Source organism: Pholcus phalangioides, unplaced genomic scaffold (assembly GCF_987345545.1).
Source record: "Pholcus phalangioides strain wild (caught in Gottingen) unplaced genomic scaffold, Ppha-v1.0 ptg000013l_1, whole genome shotgun sequence".
NCBI lineage: Eukaryota > Metazoa > Arthropoda > Arachnida > Araneae > Pholcidae > Pholcus > Pholcus phalangioides.
In genome coordinates, this window is record NW_028301606.1 from 10,349,435 (window position 1) to 10,373,434 (window position 24,000).

At 34.0% G+C, this 24,000-nt stretch overlaps 1 protein-coding gene across 1 annotated transcript in view; it reads left to right on the top strand.

Annotated features, from left to right (window-relative positions):
- Positions 1-2,409: 2,409 nt before the first annotated feature.
- Positions 2,410-24,000, top strand: part of LOC149078585 (dynein axonemal heavy chain 8-like) — a 294,865-nt gene continuing 273,274 nt past the window's right edge. The window contains exons 1-9 of the mRNA XM_089241134.1: positions 2,410-2,491; positions 5,662-5,821; positions 8,791-8,913; positions 12,292-12,379; positions 14,146-14,261; positions 15,889-16,084; positions 18,055-18,221; positions 19,530-19,706; positions 23,743-23,850. Coding sequence (XP_089097260.1) covers positions 5,687-5,821; positions 8,791-8,913; positions 12,292-12,379; positions 14,146-14,261; positions 15,889-16,084; positions 18,055-18,221; positions 19,530-19,706; positions 23,743-23,850 — 1,110 coding nt within the window. The 5' untranslated portion in view covers positions 2,410-2,491; positions 5,662-5,686. The remainder of the gene's footprint in view (positions 2,492-5,661; positions 5,822-8,790; positions 8,914-12,291; positions 12,380-14,145; positions 14,262-15,888; positions 16,085-18,054; positions 18,222-19,529; positions 19,707-23,742; positions 23,851-24,000) is intronic.

Below are 24,000 nucleotides of genomic sequence, written 5' to 3' on the forward strand. Positions count from 1 at the left end.
ATGAGCACTTATAGTAATATAACTGAAAAATATACGCTTATCACAACATTTTTTTCGTAAAAAAACAAAATATCTGAGCTTCAACTGATTTGATTTTGCAATTTTCATCAATTCTGGAATATCATTTTTATCAATTCTGGAATATCATTTTTATCAATTCTGGAATATCATTTTAATCAATTCTGAATTTTAATCAATTCTGAATTTTAATCAATTCTGAATTTTAATCAATTCTGAATTTTAATCAATTCTGAATTTTAATCAATTCTGAATTTTAATCAATTCTGAATTTTAATCAATTCTGAATTTTAATCAATTCTGAATTTTAATCAATTCTGAATTTTAATCAATTCTGAATTTATTTTTATCATTAATTCTGAATTACTATCAGTTCTGGGGTTTCGTCTCTCATTAATTCTGAATTTTTATCAATTCTGGGATTTTTTTCAATCAATTCTGGGATTATTTTTCTTATTAATTCTGGGATTTTTTTCAATCAATTCTGGGATTTTTTTCAATCAATTCTGGAATTATTTTTCTTATTAATTCTGAATTTCAATCATGAATTTCAATCAATTCGGGAATTATTTGTCTCTTATTAATTCTGAATTTCAATCACATACATATTTCTGGAATTATTACGCTCTCATTATTTCTGCATTTTTTTTATAAATTTTCATCAATTCTGAAATTGTTTGTCACATTAATTGTGAATCTTCAGTGGTGAATAGATGTTTTTCAGCATTCGCGAATATTCTAAAATAATGCATTATGTTGTGATAATGAATACGATGGGTGCCCGATTCCCCTCCCACTACAAAATATATAAAATTGGGGTTATGCATTGAGAAGAAATGTAAGCAATATATTTCTCCTCTAAGGGGTTAAGGAGCAACAAAATTATTTTCGCACCAGAACAACACCAGCTATAGTAGATCTGATTCACTGACATCGAGTCGCCCATATAAAAGGACGTCCCTGTTTCCATTGAAAGCGTTTTATTTATTCACAGTTCTCTGTGGTGCCCCACAAACACTTGTTGGGGCTCCGATTTTCGTCCATGCCCCCCCCCCCCGTAGTATCCCTGGACCAGACCAGGCTGGAATTAAATTTTTAGCCGATTCCTTGAGTCCAGCAGGCATAAAGACTGTCCAAGAAGGCCTATTATGAAGAGAAAAGGTGTTAATGTTTGTAGATAGATATAGGTGTGTGTTTGTATGTGTGATGAATTGTGAAAAGAATTGGTCAAAATAAGTCATGGTCCCAGGACCCCAAGGGAGTCATGTGGCCCCAGGTTGAAAACCACTGTGCTAGATCAGTGCTTCTTAATCTTTTTCAGCTCGTGGCCCCCTATGGATCACATTTTTTTCTCGTGGCCCCCTGTCCTATCCAGCCCCCCCCCTCTATCCTCATCCAAGAGTGAGATGCTTTCTATTTTTTTATTATGAATGAAATTTTAATAAATCAGGTCAATCTCCAGAATCCTAGCTAGGCACGGATTCAAATGATGGATTATCATCTCTCCCAGGAGTCAAATTATATGGTAAAAAAGGGTCTATATAAAATACGAGACGATCCAACGAACATTCACGATAAATCGACCCTCCCACCACATCAACCGTTGCTTTGGCGGCCCTCCATACTTAGCTGATATTAGATCTGGTACTATGATTTTCATGTCAAAATCATAGTACCAGATCCCATATAGTGCAGTCCCCCTTCCTCCATTGTAGACATGAAGACCCGGGTCATGCCCACATAGACCCAAGGGTTAAGATGCCAGTGGTTCTATGGATGAATCTGGTGAATTCTGAAAGTACAGTCGATTATAACGAACTCCAAGAGACCGGATAAATCATTTCCTTATAACGAAATTTCGTTATAAAGGAATTCCATGTTTTTACATTGTTCCTATGTAAACTTATCTGGGGGAAATAGAAAAGTTTCGTCAAAACGAGATTTTCGCTTTCATAGTAATATTTTTCAACCATATTTCACTTTTAAAGCTTTTTTCTCTTCCGTTACCGTTACCGTGGACAGTGCTACGAAGCACCGGCTTTCGACGCATCTTCTCCATGTTTGGAACTCAATTGAGTTTTAAAAGCAATCAACATGGCTGTATATCCATTGATATTCGCTAAATGGGCATAGATTTTTTCTCTTTCCAGCTCTCTATGGCTCCCTTCACCACCTGTCGTGGATCACCTCTAGAATATCCCAGGACCGCAAGGGGGCCATATGGCCCCAGGTTGAGAACCACTGTGCTAGATTTCCGCCGAACTGTAACTCGTGTGTTGTTTTCTAGATGGCAGCAACAGTTGAAATATTTTTAACCTTGCGGGGCTAATTTTCGGCTACTTTTGAAGATTATTTCGGCTAGAAATGTTATAAGGATCTGGCAACCCTGCACAGCGCACGAGACAAAAGCTCTAATTTCGAATTCAAAAAATGAGTTTAGGCTGCGCTTTGCAATGGAAAACATTTAATTTGTGTAAATAAATCTTTCGTAAATTATATATTTACAATATTTTATGTCTCATGTTTTCACTTAATGTTCAGATGCATTTAAATTATTATGATGTGAAATTTATTCTCAGTGCGATTTTATTGCGGTAAATAAAATGAGTGATGAGTATTCAAATTTGATTGTACGAAATGTATATGCATGTATTCAAATTTTGTTATGTATTGTATACCGATTGCTTCTGTAATAACAGTCATAGTTATATGATAGAAATGTCGTGAAATGAGTACTTAATTTCAAAACATAAGGGGGCGCCGGATACTTGACCACCCAGTGCCGTCTCAACGCATGGGCCCACCCGGGCACCTCAAGAGAAAAGGGGCCTCACTAAAATGAGATTTGGCTGAAATTTTCTAGAATTTACCTGGTAGGGCTTAGAAACACTACTTGGCCCGGGGGCCTGTGATGCTCTTAAGACGGCCTTGTGACCGCCCCAAACATGGCCCCCACAAGAGTAGAGCTAACGGCTCGGGACAATTACCATAATTTTTTTTTGTTTTTTTGACACAAATTTACTTGTGATTACGTGAATGATTACAGCCTGGGGGGGTCCTGCTCCTGGATGTGTGGGTCATGACTCAAAATTACTTTTTTTTGGGGGGGGGGCAGACTGAGCCCATCCCAAGGTAATTCATGGAGCGATCCCATGTGCGAGGTTTTCGCCAATGTTCTGACTACTTGCTGACCCCAAATTTCTTGTTCCTCAAATGTGTTTGCATGTGTCAAGTACTTTTAAACAGTGGTTTTTTACTTTGGGCCATATTAGCCTCCTTTGTGGTTCTGGGTGGGGGAATTCTGAGCGGGAGCCACGGAGAACTGAGAAGAAATAAAGCTTTGAAGTGAAATACAGTAGGAAAAAAAATGTGACCACTTTAAGAATCAGGCAGAGCTGTTTATAAAACCAGGTTCATCTTTGCCCATATGGCAATGGCATAGAGTCCTCGTGTTGATAAGGACTCGTTCCACATGATGAGATCTGGTACTACTACTACTTAAAAAAACTACATGCATTCCTCTTTATGCATACACACATTCCTCTTCGGAATTTCTTGCGAATTTGCACATGCTGGGGAGAGATAACGTATCTATGTTGCAGAGTTGCGTGTTTCACATTCATGCTGTCATGTCTTCCATTTTCTGAAGTAAAGATGGAAATGCTTGAATTTTCATGTTATGTCAGTATCGTGTTGTAGGTCTGTCTGCTCTTTATGGAGAGACTTTAAATGGAAGACCGGCTCACGCACACACATTTTCGTGCCTCGAAGCTGGAAAACCGCAGAAAACCAACTTCAGCTCTTATCTGAACAACTGAGATCTGGTACTGTGATTTTCTAGTGTAAACACGTAAGCTGTTACACTGTTACTTCTAGATTAGTATTAGTTCCAGAACATCACTTTGCTTTGGGACCCATGTATAGAACCCCTCACAAGAAAAAAGATTGTTTAATTCTAGCTCAGGGTAGGTGTGAATCCGTAGCGGTGTGTCGGGGCAATTAATTGTGTATATTTGTTGGATTGTCCCGTATTTGACTTAGATCTATTTCCCCCATATAATTTGGTTGTTGGGAGGGATTATTCTCCCGCCTTCTTGGATCTGTTTCTGGCGGAGGGTTATAGAGATCAATATCAATCTTATTTATAAAACTTTGGCCCGTCGTAAGTTTAGTGAAGATATTTAGTGTTTAGTGTATGTATTTGAATAGATTAATTTTGCAGCATTATAAAAATATATTGATTACAAATGTATGTTGAGAAAAATCTCAAAATTTGTTAGTTCTCTATTACATAAAAATCAGTAAGGGTGTACGGATCAAAATTGACCCATTTAGTTTAGCGCAGACTAGATTCAATTCAATAAGTAAAAAGTTCTCACTCTTGCATGAGTGTGGGCCTTGGATAAGATGGGGGGGGGGGGAAAGAGAAAAAATATGGTTTAAAGCAGACTGGTTTAACCATGGACACTAAAAGGTTGAGAAACACTGCTTTATAAAATATATGCAGACAATTGGGCATGGCCCTTCTTGGAGAGGTTTTTTTGCTCTCTCTTGTGGACGCAGGAACCTGGGACAAGGTGGGGGGGGGGGAAACAGGCTATTTGAGCCACCCTTAATAATTAATGAATGCACAATTACCTTTTTTGCTTAAGGGCTTGAGTACCATATAAACGTGACAACTAGCAGCTTTCAGTCCCGTTCAATGTATTCTTCATTTCAGTGTCTCTGCTCATGGTTGCTTATTTTGATCTTGAGTGTGAACTCCTTTTTACACTCCATTATGTCCCCCCGTTAGCTTGAAATCTTGGAATTATTGGTGAATTGGTCAGAGGACACAACCCTCAAGTTTGTAGAATATCTCAGATATGAATGTTTGCAAAATGTCAGAGACATGAAAATTATTGATACAATCTAAAAATCAATCTGTTGGATAATAGTAGAAGCATGACCCCACATTCGACAGTGGGGCACCTAGGCTATATAAAAGAAAGGGAGTCCAAAATAATAATTATTCGATTGTAATTATAAGTATTGTGGAAGGCAAATATATTTTCAAATTTAAATGGTTTGGAATTTTTCTTATACATCCAAAAACGTGGATGTGCTGTCATCTATTGGTAAAAATACAAAATCAAGTATTTAATATTAATAAAAGCGCTGCACTAAGTTTATAAAAAAAATCAAATTATTATTTTGTTCGATGAACCCTTAGAATTTCCTATAAATGCGAAGAAATTTTCCTGTGGACTGATTCTGGGAGATTCCCCCACAAATCCTCAAAGCAAAATGTTTTGCAACGAGCCCTCAGCTGACTGCAAATGTTGTGAAATAAAAATTCCCATAATAGCATTTTCTACACTTTTTTTTAATTCTTCTAGATTTTTCTGTGAGGCACTGCACAGTGTTTGGCATATTTTGCTTTGGATCCACGAATATGAGAAATTTCCCCATGAGTTATGTCACTGGTTACCAGGGCTGGACAAATCCCAGGCGTCAGGTCATCATGGCGACTAAAAAATTGACATTAACACCTAATTTTTTTTTTCATGTCCTACAACTGAATTGAAATCTTAGGGGCGGCACAAAATTATCAAATTATTTCATTTTGAAAAACAGTTGTACAATTCTGTGTGTATCTCATAGTTGCAGGAATTGAATTGACTTAGAAATGGATAAAAAGAAAGTTTCCCATGGGAGTACCATCGGTGGTAGTAGAAGATCCACCATGAGGAAACGTAGTACAGTCTTGTCATATATGGGAGTGGAAGGAAAACAACCACCAATTTCAGACGTGAGGAAAAAAGTAAGTTGAATTTTTTTCCCTTTATGATTTATCTCTTGATATGCAGGGAATTGAATTGTATTAAATCACTTGTGAGAAAGGGGGGGTTCTTATTATGAACAGAAACATTAAAGCAGTTGCATATGGGTTTGGTAACCATGAGAGCACTGAATTGAACTTTCCTTTGACTTTTCAAAAGGGAGACATAGAAAAGATATGCATGCTTGAGCCAGTTGACCAAGTAAATTTATGTTCCTAGTGTTGTGTCCCTGCTGTAGCATTAACACATTTTTCTGATACCAATTTATTTCACTCAAGCTTACACGATTGCATTCATTCTCGCTCTGATTTTGCCCTTCCTCATGCATGAGTGTCACAGCAGAAATTACTAATCTTTCTGTAGAAAATGACACTGTTTTTCCTCCATAAAGTGGACCGTGATATATCTATGCTGGTCATTGCTTAAATATGAGACTTCTTAGTGGTGTGTGGTATCTTGTTGTGCTGCCAAAATACGCCACGTCAGGTTTGGCAAGATAGCTTGTCAATTTTGTGACAGAATGCGTCTTTCCCAAGAGTGATAACAAATCGGACCAAGGTCATAATTGGCAAGATATCTTGTCAACACATTGAACATTGACGGACTGGACACATCCCACTTCACATCTCAGAGAGTGATTTCAAAGTATTCCTGAAGGATGGGTGTACCCAGAAACTTTGTTAAATAGCAAAAGCAATGTGGCAACAAAAAAGATAAAATTATCAACTTAAAGGGTAAGTCTGAAATCGTCAATCTGGATTCACAAGATCCTCTTGCAGTGACCGATTATAAACGATGCTCTGTGACGTCACAATGTCACGTTTTCCTGTTGTAGTGTTTTTCGCCTTGTGATGGATGGTAACCTAGCAACGGATCGCCAGAGAGTTTTCAAACATTTCAGTCAGTTGATTGTATTTCGTCGTAGAGTATGGATGCCATGTATAACTTGTCCGTGTGTGTGTAAATAAAATGTTCATGTTTTTAAAAATGACATTTATATCTTCTCATTGCTGTCGCCTTTACTCTCAATAATGGAGATAATGGAGATTGAGCATAATAAAAATAATTTTTGTTAAATTAAAGTCATGGATCTGTATCGTCAATACGGAGTTTTAGTAGGATCACCAGATTAAATCATTAATTTGCCATTTTGATAATTTGTAAAAATTTCCCATCTACAATTCAATATTAGTCATTGAGTGCTTTGATCGATTTGTCAAATCTTGTCAACACAGGAGAGTTGTCTGGTATTTTTGATGCTATAAATTTCTTTGTTAAAAATATTATAAAATTAAAACCTAAGTCCCAATTTTCTTCTCACTTGTCAAATTGAATTAAAGTGATACCTCAGCTGATGAAGATAATTTGTTCTGTAATCTTGTTAGTTATTGGAAATGTGATTTTTCATAGGTTTCTAACTTTCTATGGAAAGTAATTTAATTCCTTCTAAGAACTTCCCGGAATTTCAAAGCAACTTTCATAAAACACTGAGAAGCACCGTAGAAAAGAAAAATACCTATTGAAGGTAGTGTGATAAACAGCTTTGTAGTCGGATGAAAGACAATTTAAAGGAAGATACCTTCTTATTTATTTCACACTATGCATGCGGGTTCATGAGCCATAGTGAAAAAAAAGTATGTGAAGATGGTGTGCGCTAGAGGATATTGTCAGCTCACTTCTCTCTCACATACATATGCAGATGGAAGTTGAGTTCCTAGAATGCCCTGACTGTTCAGTTTAGTATTAAGCGTATACACTGAAATCATTTTCTTTCTTTCTTTCTTTCTTTTATGTGCATTTTCTCTTAGTTTAATCATTCATTTTACAAGGAATGGCTCAAAATCTTTCTGAAAGAGAAATATAGATGTATCTGGTAAACAATTTTGATGTGGAATTAAATTAATCTAAGTGACAGTTGCTCATTAGATTAATTTTGATTGTCACAAAAATTTAGCTCGTTATGTGGCTTTTTTATGCTATCGCATGCATCCACATCAACTAAAATATTTGCCAGTCAAAACTGTGGCAAAAAATCGTTGTTAGCCTGAAAATTCTTAAGCTGAGGTGCCCGTTAGCTGAGGTATCCCGTTAGCTGAAGTATCATTGTTCTCATAACCAGCTTGCTTCAAGTTGTAATGAACAAAAGGGCAATGGTGGTTCATTATTGAAGAAAAATAAATTGTACTTGTTTCTGCTCCATAGGTAAAGGAGAGCATACAATAATTGTTGGGCTGATGAGATCTGAAAGCATAATACAATGATTGATATTTCTTTAAATTCAAAACTTATTTAAAAGATATGGGCAGATGAGTCTGGCAACATTTCACATTTTAATATGACGATTCTGGCAGAAGTTTAAAATGATATGTACTCACTCCTTTAGAGAGAATATTTTAGTTTTTTTTTCAGTTACTAGATGGTTATTCTGCCAAGCACACGCCGGCAACGAAAAGCCAGTCAATCTATATGTGAGAGTAGTGTTTTGATGGTAAAAGAAAGGCTGCTCCTTGAATCACAGCATAACCATAAATAGCCATTACCACCAACTTGCTATCGAAATCGTTCCAAATCTCACCACTTCAAAAAGTGTGTTAATGGCTATCCTGATAACAGACTAGTACAAGGATTTTCAAACTTTTTTGACACCCACTTTTTTAACCCTTTTTTGGGCACCGACGACATCCCTTTTCTCTAATCTACACTTATGGATAAGTATCCATGGCTGCCCAAAGCAGTTTAACAAAGAATCGCTTCAAAAACCTTTGTCAGGGATACAATTCACAGCACCTCTGACAAAGGCACACAGTTTGAGACCCCTCCCGGACCATTTATTAGTAAATTATTAGTACACCATTTATTAGTGTACTGTCTTTTTCTCCCCGTAAACTATATTGATTGGCCTGAATAAGAAACATACTAGTTATTGATATGCAAAATGTATACTTTCTAGGTGTTCCGTAATTTGGACAAGTCATGTATTCAAGACATTCATAAGAGAGTTTTCAAATTATTGTCATTGCAATGTAGCATGAGTAGTGACATAATTGAGAACTATGTGCTTTGTTGTCCGAAGGTAACTTTTTATTTCAGCTATTTCATTATTGCCATACAGTGCTTGATTTTATAACTAACAAGGAAAGGGTCCCAAGGTGACGTCTTCTAAAAGTTTGAGAAAAAATACCACTGATTCTACTTATTTAAATATGCAAAAAGGTAGAATTATGGGTCACTAAAAAAAAAGAAGCAAATATTAATATTTTGAACGCCTATAGATGCCAAGAATGAATTAAAAAATCCTGCAACCTTAGAGTGTTAGAGTGACCTCATTCAAATAACACATGATCAGGTACAGCACAAAGAAATCGAGAGCAAAAAAGAAAAATACTAGTTTCTAGAACAAAGAAGCTAGAGGAAAGAAAGGAAATGATAGGATGGATATAACCAAAAAGGAGAGGTGATGAGTATCCGACTGTTTTCATTTTTAATAATTTTTTGCAGTTTTAATAATTACATTGTGCAAATAATTTTTGTGTGTGTGTTTCCGGTGGGTGGGGGAGATGAATGTACTTAATTTTTTTTATAATTTTTGAGGACCCTTTCCTTGTAAGTAGTGTAGCTGCAATATTATAGATATAAAGTGCCTGGTATGTTGGTAATAGCGACAATTTTCTGAATTTTTTCTTATCTTATATAGGATTGAAAAGTGCTGCTTGTATTCTGCTTGAATACGAGACTATTTTATTTGGGTGGCATTGTTTGATTCCAGTTTGCCATATTATACCAAAGTGTGATTTAAAAGTTTCATTGTTATCTTTTAATAAGTTGTTGCAAATTATATTTATGCATATAATTTTTTTTCCTCAAGTCTTCTCTGGAATAAATTGATCATTTTCAATAAGTTAGCCTTATGACTGTGTTAATTACTTGCTGGACATGAATGTCAACTATTTCGTATACCGAAAGTTTTTGTTATGAAGTCTTTCTTTTGTCTCAAGACACTAGATTATTTTGCTTTCTTTTTTGCAATATTTCATTCTATTGTTTATCATAAGTTTTAATTTTTTCTAGAGTTTCTCAAACAGGCTTCATTAAAAGCACTGAAGCTGAGCTTGACAATATTACCCACATGTATCTTGTTTTATTGGAAGTCCCACCGTTCATATATAAGCCGACATAAATAGTGCATAATAGACATAGTGAACTTCATAAGTTACTTGTTTTTTTTGAAAATTATACTAGGGTTTAGAATAGGATGCAAACAATCTCCAACCAATGAATCAAATGCAGGCCTCAAAGGTGTCCTATCCATCTTGCAAAAGGAAGTTTTAGTGACTTGTATTACTACATTTTATGTCATGTTTATATTCCTCTTACAACATAATTATGGACAAGAGTTACAAATTGAATATTTTAATATCTTCTTCAGACATATTTTATTAATACATTATACATTAATATTATACAGATTTAAGTTTGCTCTTTTATTTTAGGGAAAAAGTATTATTGTAAGTAAAACCACCAGAAAAATAGTGACTTTTTTCTGGCAAAAAACTTGAACTTTCAGAACTCTCAAAAGAACTGTCCATAAAAATGAAATAAATGAATTTAGATGTTGCCCAGTTCAAATACAAAAACTTTGAACTACATCTATGAAATAACTAAATATATTCCCATAGGATTGATAATTGATTTTAGCTGCTACCACTGTTCTGGAATCAGCATCACTGTAAAATTTCTCAACCATGCTGAAAGCCTGATTTACAGAAAAAGTTGAAATTAATTCATTAGTTATGAAACTGTTTCTCAAATTTTGGTAATCATTTGTATGGTATTTAGGAAATCTATTTTCATTATAATTTGTCAAAAGAAACTGTTTTGAAGAAATCTTTTTTCAGAGATTGTGAACAACACAAATCATATAAAGTGGTATACAATTTTAATGCATTCTGGCCGAACGATGTTGAAATGGGCATTAAATTATCAAAAGAAAAAGTAGCAATTGGCATTTTGAATTCTTTCTGTATGGATATCGTTTCCAAAATTGCTTGTTAGTCATTCAAAATCTTCTGGCAGATTAATTCAGCACACAATCTTTTTACAAATTTAGATCATGGGGGTTTTGCCAGTTTCGATCATCAAAACTGGTAATTTTTTACAAACTGAGTTGCTAAACAATAAATTCAACGTGAAAATCAAATTAAATTCTGACATTTTGATATGCAAAGGGTACTGTTTTCAAGGGAAGTGTTAATTTTCATTACAGGCTGTCATAAAACCTAGGGTTATCTTTTGGGTTAAGGAATTGTCTGGCCAATCCTGACAATTTCTTACACATTGCTCAGCGGACAGAATGTTAGCATGACTGTTAGAGCTAAAGTTAAGGTTGGAAAAAAAAAAAAAAAAAAAACAGCACCCACACTGAGCCTAAATTAAAATACATCAGAATTTTTAAACTTTTATTTTTAAAGATTTACCATTTAACAAATTGGTCAGCAGCCAATAGCCCTGGACAATGAAGATAGAACAAATTAGTCTGGAGAATCAACGTCTGTTTGTTTGTTTGGATTTTCCCCAACTGTCCACATTTGCTCATACTAAAATCAAAATTTTTTCCCCAACTTCAAATTATCCAAAATATTTGACAAAAATTTGAATGAAACAAGAATTTTTAATATTAAATTAGGTAGAAAATTCAAGGGGAGTTTATGAAAGTTTGAATTATCCAAAATTCAAATTAACCAAGTTCTACTCTGCTTCAAAATAAACATATTGTTTCAAAAGTATTTATAAAAAAATGAAAGCATGTTTTTTTGAGTTGAAATGCATTCATGAGTTAGGATTCCTTTTCAATAATTTCTTCAACATCGACAGTTACTATCTTTAGACAACATGTTTTCTTATAGTAGAAGATGATTTTAGAGACAAGGGTTCTGAGAATGATATTCTGTAGAATGATATTCTTAAATATTGTGTGAAGATATGAACTGCTTGTGGAAACCAATTTGAACCCATAACGGCTTTTCTTTAAATAAAATTTTTTTCATTTAATGTCAGCTGCAAAAGTTATAATCAACCATTTAACAAGAATTTTAAACAGTGCAAAAATATATTTCTTCTACATGCTTCAATTGAAACTTTCATTGCCTTTTTTCTCACATATTTTGGAAATTTTTTTTAACCCTTTAAGTGGTTTTTAAATTTCCCTGATCCACATTATATAACTGCCACACTGGAAATAAAAGCTCGTTAAGAACCCAAGATATTTTGGGATGACTGAAATAAAACAGATCAAGTTTGACAAGATATTTTGGGATTGCCGCTATAAGGGTTAATATTTTCTGAAAGTTAAGATCAAAATGACTTTTTTTCAAATTAAAATTAGTCATTAAAAAGTCTTTTAGGTTGTAGATATAGAATTTTAAAACAATTTTCATTTGAATACACTTTACAGGCTACAACAATGCTGACGAATTTTGCAAATGGAAGACCACCTCAGTTCCTCATATTTTTTTATAACAAAGAGGCAACTTTCAAACTTGGTAAGATGCATAAAATATTTGAACTATGTAATCAAATGAAAAGGGGACAACGTTGCAGAAAAAATATGCTGCACATTTTTTGCAGAAGTCAAATATAATAATATATAACAACCAGCATGCCATTACTCATTTTGAGAGTCAAGTACATGATAAGAAACAGTACAAGCAGTGAGCTAATCATCCAGTTCATAGTAATAACTTCCACCTGGTCGTTTTCTTCAATGTCAAAGAAACACTATTACTTGCTAACTGAATTCTTTGAACATGGAGCCAACATCAACTTCCCCCCCCCCCCCCCAAAAAAAAAAGAAAAAAAAAGAAAGCCATCTGAAAAGATTTAGGTTAGCCTTGGAGGCAGATGTGAATAGCACTTTGATGGATTGGTAACTTTCATAGCCCAAGGCCTTCTTTCAGAAGGCCCCAATTTGCAAAATATTGGAATCTGTTTTCAGGCCCAAAATTGTTCCATTTAACTTGTACATGCATCTTACCATCAGCAACTCTTATCACTTTTTCATTTGAGCAACTTTCATACTTCTGTAATTTAAATAATTTGATAAATTGTAATAATTTTAGAATTTATCAAATTTGATAAATTGTAATAATTTTAGAATTTATCAAATTTGATAAATTCAAATTAGTAACATTTTCACAATTAATTTGATAACTGAAGAGTACAGTGGACTAGGCTGTTTTTGGAGAAATAAATCTTTATTTGCTTTATCCTTCCAACCCTTTGTTGTTTCATAACATTGTTATTTATCAATTTGCATAAAATATTTGATTAGCAATTCCAGGTCTGAAGAGGTTCCAAGAAGACCCCTTATTTCAACTCTTTTACAACTCTACAGAGATATTTTATTCATGTGAAATTGGTTTCATTCTCCTTTAATTTGAATAAAGGAGGTACACAAGACGAGATTATGCATTTCCTTCTTTAATAGAATAGCCTTCTTCCTGTTTCTCCCCAATTTATAATTTGGTAACCTGGATCACCATAAAAATTAGCTATGAAGTGTTAACATTACTTTTACCAACACATCATTTTCTGTCCTCTTTATGATTGACTAGCTGTTATCTGCGACTTTGCTCACATGGATTTGGTGATCTGAAAATTGCTCGGCTAGGATTTCCCCCATATAGCATTTGAATTCCCTCTGACACCCTCTGTGGTTAAATTTTCAGACACCCTGTCTTAGTAAGTGTCTATATTATAAAATATAATACTGACCAAATTTCATATTTATAGCTTCAGCGATTAGGACTCAGCAATGATTCCCTCTAAATTACTGTCTGGATGGCAGCAATGTTGAAGCTTTTATGTTTCTAAAATATAACAACATGGTGATTTAGGACTTCATTTGAATATTCACTAAGAAAAAGTTATGATAAATAAAATAAATGAAGGAAATGAAAATAAATATTTGCAAAATTTTGTTTGTTAACCCTTTAAGCACCATTGACAAGATATCTCGCCTCCTTAAATGCCCTTACTTTAGTATTGACAAGCCCAGGTGCTTTGTGAAGTTGATTTTTTTCTCAATTGAACACTTTTTCCTTTGCTTGCACTTGCTGAAAATTGGAAGAAAGGCTACTTTATTAGAAAAGATATGACATTTTGAAGAAGGTTAGTGATTTCTGCTGTTCCACTTGAAGGGCTAAATCAAAAGCCAGTAGAGTCAAGGGTTTCTTTTGTCTTCATTTCATTCACTTTCTAAAAGTAAGTGTTGGTACTCATGTTCCTAAAGTAGAGTTTAAATTTTCAGTTCTGCCAGAAGGAAAACTTGGTTCCAATATTGTTCTCACTGATGGGCAAAACTTTCCAATGCTTGGCAGCATTATTTATTTCTCCAGTTATGGCATTGATAAGGGACAATTTCACGTAAGTTCATCTTTTTTTTCCCCCTTCTAAATGTTTTTTTTTCACTGCAAAAAAAATACCCCCCCCCCACCCTCTTTGCATATGTTAGTGTATAAGTGCATGTACTGTAGGTTTTTTGATGGTATTCATTTAAGCCAATGAAAATCAAATCAAAGAGCTTTATTAGAAAAGAAAGTTAATCTTATATTTAAATGCTTGTAAGACTGGAAATTGTACTTTTTTTTTCAAATAATTGATTTATTGTTTAGATATGGATACTTAATTTACAAATATACATGGTGCATAGCTAATAGCACGCACCACAAATTACTAGGTTAACCTAGAGGCACACTTCCAATTAGAAAAAAACATTGAAATAACATGTAGAACTCGGATAACGTCATTCATATTGCAAGGGGTAGAATAGTTATCAAAATAAAAAAAATATTACTTCTTATATGGATACCCTGTCTTCAAAAACCCAGTTAGAAAGTTGTTGCCCTGTCTCCCCTGAGATGAGGCCAAAAAAAAAAAAAATTGTATTTGAAATATTCACTGAGATATTTTGAAGAAAACAAAGAAAAGTTGGCAAAAAAATCATAAATGCAGAAAAAAACTATATTTTATGTTATTTTCTCCCAACTCCATGGATTTTTGCATTCAAATATCTCAGCAAATATTGCATTTAGAAATGTTTTTTTTTGTTTTGTGTTTGTAGAAAGTTCAACTAATTGGTAATTAACATTCTAAATAAGTTTTTGAGCAGAGTTTCCATGTAAAAAGTTAATTTTTTACTTTAATAACTACACAGCTCCGTGCAGTATGAATGACATATCTGAGTACTGCACAGTATTTGAATACTTTTTCTAATTTTAAGTATGCCTCTAGGATCAATGAATCACCAGTAATTCACAGTCCATGCTGTTAGCATGCACCGCACTGTGTATAGCTGTCATTCATTAAGTAAATTCATTTGGTAACTATGTTACAGTGACTACATTAGGTGACTGACATTCATTAGGTAAAGAAATTTTCAGGGGGTTTTCACTCAAAAAATTTAGTGTACGTGAAAGATCTCGACTAGAAAAAATGTAGTTCCGACAGTTGGCTGTTTATATATTCATTAGCAGTAGTGACTTTAATATCAAAATAAAATTGTCTTTATTCTTCTCATTTTTCAAGTTCCCCCCCACTTATAATTAACTGAGCTATATTCCAATTTACCTTTGGCCTTGATAGAAACTTTCTTGACATGGGGGTGCAACAGAAATGGTGGCATGACCACCAAAAAAGATTGCTACTTCAGGGAGTCACACTCTGAGGGGTTATCGCACCAACTTCTCGGTGAGTATACAAAAAAAAGGCTGCCATTCAGAATTCGCAATGAATTGTAGGTCCCAGAGAGAGAGTCTATTAGCCATCCTAATTAGCCATCGTTTGCAGGAAATGACTGTAGTACGAAAAAATTATCAAATTAACCTCTGATTGTAGAGCCAAATCGATATCCAATATTACATAAAATAATATAAGAAAAGACAAATCGCGTTCACCTGTCTTGTTGAGAGAATCAGTGTTATCATTTCTCAATTGTGTTTTCCTACTTTATTCCATTGCGTTAACATCATATAAAAAGTCATTTATTCTTCAGGATCTCCGTTTTGGGACTCTTCATATACCTTTTGATCAACCACAGGCTATAAGTAAAGCAATTATTCCTGTCACAAAGCAAATATTTCTTCCTGCTATTAACGCTGGTAATGATTGGAACCTGCAGAAGGCTGGTATGACAATCAAGAAACAAAACTGTCTTGTAGCATTCGAACATTTTCTTAATTATGTGGAAGGTTTGTGAAAATCACTTCAACTACATTTGTGTTCTATATTATAGAATTTATTATTTATAGTTTTTTCCATATTATTTCAATAGTATTCCAATATTTTTAAATTTCTGTGTTATTTGCTTGAATAAAATATTAAAAAACCTTTTTTACAAAATAATTCTTTAATTTACAGTTTATATCCTTCATCTGTACTCTTTCTGAATGTAGTCACATCGGATGTTTCTTTTTAAGAAGGATGAATTTTGCCTCTTGTTGCGGAATGATCCCCATCATTTTTGCTTCAAATGAACTGAAAATCAATAATCAATAAAAGTTTTATAATTACACATTTGAGTGGTACTAACCATTTGTTCGAACAGGGATTTCCAGGGTGAGATTCCAGCACGATGATCACATAGGGGCTTCCACAAAGCTTAAGTTTGATAAGCAATAGATGGCAGGTGCAACACTCTTAGCCCAACATACTTAGTGGTATTTATATATTTGTATATTTATATATTTAACAAATCAAAACATTGTGTTTGTTTATTTAATTGATTTAATCACAATTTAGTTGCTAACACAATTGTTCTTCAAAAAATATTTTCTTTTTTTTTTACAAGGAATTGCAGGTAGCGGCTCAGGTTTTCTGAACATTGTTCAGCAGTGGTTAAAAAAGCGAATAGAATGCTTGACTTTAGGCTTTATTTTAAAAAATGTCTCTTCGCGCTATTTTAAAGTCCTTTCCCAAGGCTCAGTTCGTCCTGGACTGGAGTATGCTGTAAGTTTTTGGAGACCATACCTGTAGAGGGACATAGACCTCATTGAAGGGTTGCAGAGAAGAGCTACACATGTTCTTATTGGCACACAGGGCTTGAGTTATGAAGAGAGACTTCTGTGACTTTTTGAATATGTTTGCATTGGATGAATGCATGTGTCTGGGAGACATGATCGAAGTTCTCAAAATTTTTAATGGGACGGATAGGATGGACCACAAATTATTGCTACACTGTCAATCGACAGCTTTTTACAAGGGGACACTAGTATCGATTGGTAAATGACAATTCCAGGTTACGGTGAGCTGCAGGGAGTTTTTCTCTGATAGGGTTGTTAATAAATGGAATACTACTATTAAAGTTACATTGACAGTATAGTGCATTGTGTCCCAAAGTGGGCAATATTGGGGGGAGGTGAACAAAAGTGTTTTGGGAACAATGTATGGCATATTCTTTGCAGATTAGTCATAGCAAGACTAATGTATTCATATACAAATACACAAAAGAAAATCAAAAATTACCTGTACAATTTTTTTTTCAATTTATCTTTTCAAATGTATGAAACAATAGGCTATGACTAATCATATGAAATGATAGACTATGACTAATCATTTCATACATTTGTGTGGATAAATTGAAAAAAAAATTTACAGATAGTTTTTGAGTTTTCTCTGCATTGGTATATAAATATATGAATAAACAAACAAAATCCATTAATTCTACTCAAATGCAGTACAGAAGACTAGCTGCTGTGCGTTCGTGTCTCATCGTGATGATCCAAGTTCTAACCCTGTTGCTGGCACATTGGTGGTTGGCTGAAGTTTATTTTCTGCCGCTTTCCCTTTTTCCAACTTTGAGGTGAAAATGCGACCCAGTCCCATTTGACAAGTCTCCCCATATATCAGCAGACAAACTTATAACAAGATACTTGCATAGCATGAAAATTCAGACATTTAACATCTTTACTTCCAAATGTGGGAAGACAAATAGCAGCACCAGCAGAACATGGGGGGGAAAAAAACAGAATTCTGACAACATATATATGTCAGAGCCACGCATACTCTCAGAACACATATTCCGTCATGTACCAATTCGTTAGAAAATTTGCAGAGGAATATGTATGAGGTGCATGTACAGTTAAATAGTAGTAGTACTGAAAATCTGTTTTGATTTATGCTTGTTTCTAGGCCTTGCATTTATAAACGTTTTATTTCACAGCTTTTGACAGCAATAGCAAAACAATTGTGAAATTGGAGCCATGTAAAGACATAGATTTAACTGGTACGATCAAGACGCAAGATGATATTAAGAAGTTTGTTAAATCATCTGAAAAGGTTGCACTTGTTGAAGAAATCATGAGGAGCTGGATCAGGAAAGTGGGAGAGGTTTGTTCTCAATAAATTCCAGATCCATAGACGGTTTTTTTTCTACATTTTAGATGCACTGTTTTAATTTCTTTCTTCTGAGTTCTATTATTATTTTTTTGCACTAATTTCTGGGCTACTACTTTCTTGTGTTTTTTCTCCCTCTTATTTGATTTTGTTTTTCTTCCTTATGTCAATTTGAAGGGTTCAACCAAATAACAGTCTATGGTACATTGTCTGTGAAATCTTGTTTTTGACTGAATAATGTTCTATATAGCTTCCATTACACATTCCTTAAGTAAGTTTCTGCAGAAACCAACAGATGCTGTTGCTATGCCACTTTACACAGCTGCAATCCAGGCAAGAAAGGTGTTTCCCTGATTCAGGGATGACTTATTGTGTCTCCTCTAAAGCTTAAAAAAACCACATAGACTATTATTCTGCCAAACCCTTCATTTATCTAAAGCTGTCTCAACAATTATTGTCAAACTCTTTAACCTTGATCTTTCTTCCATTATCCTTGACTGTTTTCAAATATATTTTTAATCTGTCCCACCTCCCTATTTAATTTTATTCAGGTATAAAATTATAAAGTATACTGTGAATTACTATTGTATTTCTGCAAGAGTTTTAGTTAGAAAAAAAAATTTGCATACATATTTCAAGATTTGTCTGAAATAAGAAGCCTATGTTATGAAAACCGTGATACTATTACTTAATGATTATTTAGATGTTTTTCCATGGAAATGGTATTTGTAGTGTTTCTCAAACTTTTATCTTCCCCGGTTCCCTTGCCCCAGTGGATATGTATCCGTGGCTCCTCAGAATAGTCTAACAAAGAACAGCTTCAGGTTATTGAATAGGCATGTATTAATAAGAACAGCTCACTGCAATGCCCCTGACAAAGGTTGGCGACGCCATTAGGAGCAACATCTCACACTTTGATAACCACTGCTTTAAAGCCTGTGAAACAAACTATCAATTGTAAGCTTGACAAAGAATGGTATTCCAGGTCGAAAACCATTCCCAAATGATGCCCCATAACTTATGTTTTAAGCTAGCTCTATCCCTGTCAGGGTCTTTTCTGACCAGTGGTATTACTTCTACTGGATGTGGTTGCCACACAATCTTTGAGTAGTTTGTACACCAACTTTAAGTGTAAGAGGAATAGAAGACACCATTCTATATCATAAAATATATGCTCTTTGTGCTTATAAAATGATCAAGGTCCTTCTCAAATTTGAGAAAGTTATCTATGTGCTATTACTGATGCTATTTAAAAAAGGTAATGCTGTGTAATTTTTTAAATTATTTTTGCATTTCTCATAGATAATTGCTGAAAGTGACCAGGTTAGGAGAGAGCCAGATGATACTGGTCCTTTAGTGGAAGTACAGCACTGGCGCACTGTGCTTTGTCGCTTCAGTTCCTTAGCAGAATGTGTTAAGCTCCCCATGTTTACCACTGTGGTGAACATATTGAATGTTGCAAAATCAAGAGAGATGAAGGTCAGAAAGCTGTATTGCAGTTTGTTTTTTCTTTAAATAATTTTTTTTATCATATCTGCATTATTTGTTTGCATTGGCAAATTTATATTGAGGTTTAAAAGTTGGTTTTTTCCAACCACATTGAAATAAATTGAAATTTACATTAACCACTTCCCGTACAAGAAGCTAGCAATGAATTTGAATTATCTGTATTTGACGTACAGGTTATAAATGTGGTAGCTTGGTTCACATTTTAAAAAAGAAAGGAAAAGAAAAAAACAAGGGTTGGGAGGAACAGAGGAAGAGTGGATAATTATATGAGGAAATATTAGTACAGTGCCTCTTGTTTTTTTGCCCTCACCTACAAACTTGTTTTGTAGGTTTTTACTTGTTCTTTTTCTTACTTTCATGTATAGTATATAATAGAAGGATTAGTTCTGATAAAGACACATTATATATATGTGTGTGTGGAGGGTAATCACTAAATGCAGGAGTATAGAAAGATTAAAAAAAAGCTTTTGGAATGGCAAAAGAGTGCTGCTCACTTGTTCATGCATCTCTACAAAGATGTGTAAATTGGAGGGGGGGGGGGGAATGCCATGGAAAACGAGCAAGGGGGAGGAAAAAGCTAAGGAGAACCAGGGTTGTTTGGTTTTAACCAAGTGGTTTTTTTAAAAAAATCAAATAAAAGTTGCCTAAATATAATTTTTTTCCTTGAAAAATATCATATTGGTTCATTATTAGCCAAAATGTTTCATTTTTACCACATTTTATATCCTTGGGGTACATTCTGATGGTATATCTTTAAATGACATAAGATTTTATAAGCAGTTTTTTTCAAAAAGTCTCATAAAAGTGGCCAGAATATATATATATTTTTCATATGAAGTATCTTAGTTATTTAAAGTTATATACAAAAGCCAAAATTTCTCATTCTTACAACATTTTCTACCCTTTGGCTACATTCTGATGCTCTATCTTTAGCAAATTCATGAATAAGGATTGCATCACACATCTAAATGTAGTGGTGTATTATCTCACAGGGTTTCTTTTTCCCTTCACAAAGAAGCAGCAACAGTAGTGACACCATCATGCTAGGGGCAGGTGGTCCTATAATCCAATAAAGACATCAGCTGTCCTTAAAGGACAAAGACCAGTGTACTAGTAGTTACATTACCTCACATACATTTTCATTTTCTTTCCCAAGTGCAAAATGTGCAAGTAGATGATGCTGTACTTGGCCAGCAGTATAATCTATTTTGTGCAACCACATCATTTCAGCACTTCCACAGCATCAGTGTGTGGATAGAACTTCTATCAAGATGCACATTACAATACCAGCAAAGCAGCTGCTAAAAACCCATTTTGACAGGATGCACCCCTTAACCCTTTTAACTTCTGGCTGTGAGGGGCACCTCAAAATGTCATAAACAGTGGTCAGTTTGCACAATTTGGTGAATTGCAATCTCCAGCACATCCCCTATATGTTAGAAGTTCCTCAGGAATATTAACATGGGGGCGCGTTTGGTTTAATAAAGCTGAATTGGAAGCACCTCCACATCATGACCATGGCATACCCCGATTCTGTTGTTGAACAACAATTCTGTTGTTGTCAACCTCAGGTTGGACAACATATTTAACATTTCTTAAGTAAGTTGTAGTTATTTGTTCAATTACTTTGTTTTTTGTGATGTTTCCATGAATTATGAAATCGTGGAATGCTATAATTAAGGTATCATTTTGCCATGACTGGCTATCGTTTCCATTCTGCGAGCAAATTTCCCACATGTTGGATGATGTCATTAATTTTAAATTTTTAAGTATTTTTTCCCCTTTACCAAATAAAATTGAATTTTTTCAGGAATATTCATGTCAATTTTCCAAGTCATTTTGACAATCGTTCTTTTTTTACAGTGTTTTGAAATCAGAACCTTAGTTATAATCACCCTGTATATCATAAATCATTGCTAATTAATCTGCATTATTTATGCTTCATTAAATACATTATATTCACTTAATTTTTATTACTTTTTTCAAAATAGCTTCCTAATTAAGCATACTGAAAGTAACTGGAGAAAAACCTTTATATACTATATGATTAATAATGACACTAAAAGAATTTTCAAACACACAGTAATCCATTGAGTTAAGCGAAAAATAATTAAATTGCAAAAGTTGGTTTTTGTTAAAATGTAAGAAATATTTATTGATTAATTAGTATGGGAATAGTGTTAATTACATTAATAACCATTTTATTTTAGTTAATTATTAGAAGTTTGAATGATTTTTCAGAAATTAAAATGTTTTTAATGTTAATACTATTTAAAACAAAAACCGGTTTAAACCAAAAAAACCTGGTTTAAACCAAAAAAACCCGGTTTTTTGGTTTTTTTACTAACCCTGGGGAGAACACACGCATATAACTTTGTTCTGTAGGGTTGCGATAAGTTTTGCATTGAGGAAAAAATGAGGTTGAAGAAATAGTCAACTTGAAGGCATTCATGCCTCTGGCATTTGGACAAAAGATTACGTCCCTGATCGTAAAGAGGTTAAAGAAAACAGTTTTTGTTTGTATGCATACAAAATATGTGTTGCATATATACTTACAAATGTATTTGTTTTCACAGAGATGGTCAGAATTGAATAAGCAGCTCTTACGAAAACTGTATGAAGCTTGTGATAACATGAAATATTTGAATCATTTGGAGAAGACATGCTACTTCTTGTATACACATGATCTGGTAAAGAGTTCCTTATTTTGTTAGAAAGGTTTAAAAAGAAAATTTTTTATGTGATATCATAGGAATGTTGATTTCTTTTTTGTGATGAAACTGTAGATAAAAGCAAACATAACTTTTGAGCTACAATGGAATTTTGATTAACGAGTGATTCGTTTCATAAGCAAAGATTTTGAATGGATTTTGAGTTTATTAATGAACGATGATTTGCATTACAAGCAAAATTTATTTTGTTTTTTTCACTTGGTTTCATGTGATCACAACGGAACTGACGTCTCTTTGCTTTTGTCAACGCACATACTGTGGGATTAGGAATAATCTTCTCCCACGCAATCTCCGGTCAGCATGCCAAATGAAAAACCCTTTTAAAGTTTTAGAAAACAATTTCTATATTGTGAACTGCCTCAAGATCTTCGATAAAGCCTGGAATGGATGTCACCAAGAGAATCCTCAATTCTGCTTGAAGAAAACTTGGCCGCATTATTGAATGTGCATTTGAGGGGTTTAGCTCGTGAATAATAGCCACCAGTTGTCAAAGAGATTGTGATCTTGGGGAAGACCATGGGACAAGAGTTAAATGAGGATGGCATTTAAGAACTAGTGAATGGACATGGCTAGGATTGACCAAGGACGAACTGATGGATTTCTATTGTGTGCAACACCAAGATCTTATGAATAGTATCTCATCCTCTTTAGACAAGATCCTGTCATTTCAAATGAGATTAGAAAAATATCTAAAATGTGGGAGATGCGTATAAAATGTGGGTTGTGGAAAAGAACCTCCCAAATAAGGCTGTAGCAGTGCGAGCAATGAATTTGTCCAATGACAGCTCAATTTCCTATTTTCTCAAAACCATCAAAAAGAGGCAAAAGCAAGTGTCATTAGATAGGATCTCTTTTAAAGTCACACAAAAGGAAAAGGATTATGGTGAGCCAGTGGATAACAGCGAGTAATTATTGATGAAATGCCATTTTTAACAGTCACAATGTTAACTTGTATATTTATGTGTATGAACAATTATGGAACGAATCATCTGAGTTTACATTATGTCTCCTATGGGGGAAGTTTGATTTGATTCTTTGATATTGAGTACGTTCATGGAGCAAATTGCATGGTTATAATACCATAGTAACCATACCATAATACCATATAGTAACATGGTTATAATATAAACCTAAGTTACACTATATTTTGAATGGGAGAGATGTATTAATTTGATTTGAGTACAATTGCACATTTGTTCTGTTTAATGTCCATGATTTTTACAATATATTATTGCTTTTGTCACTGTCAGTTTTGTTGTCTGTATTTTAAATAGGAAAAAGTTAGAAAAGTTCTACCAAGATTAATCAAAAGTGTACAGTTGGTGCATTCAATTTCCTGGTATTACCATACATCTGAACATATGACATCTTTTTTTGGAAAAGTAAGTGGTAAAAAAAAAACCACTACAACTTCATACTAGGGTTGGGTTTTTGCTTTAACAAGTGTCAAAAACTAGTTTAAACTGTCGAAACAATCAAAGACATATTGATCAATGTATTTAAATAATTTCTTTGCTGTAATGGATGTATTT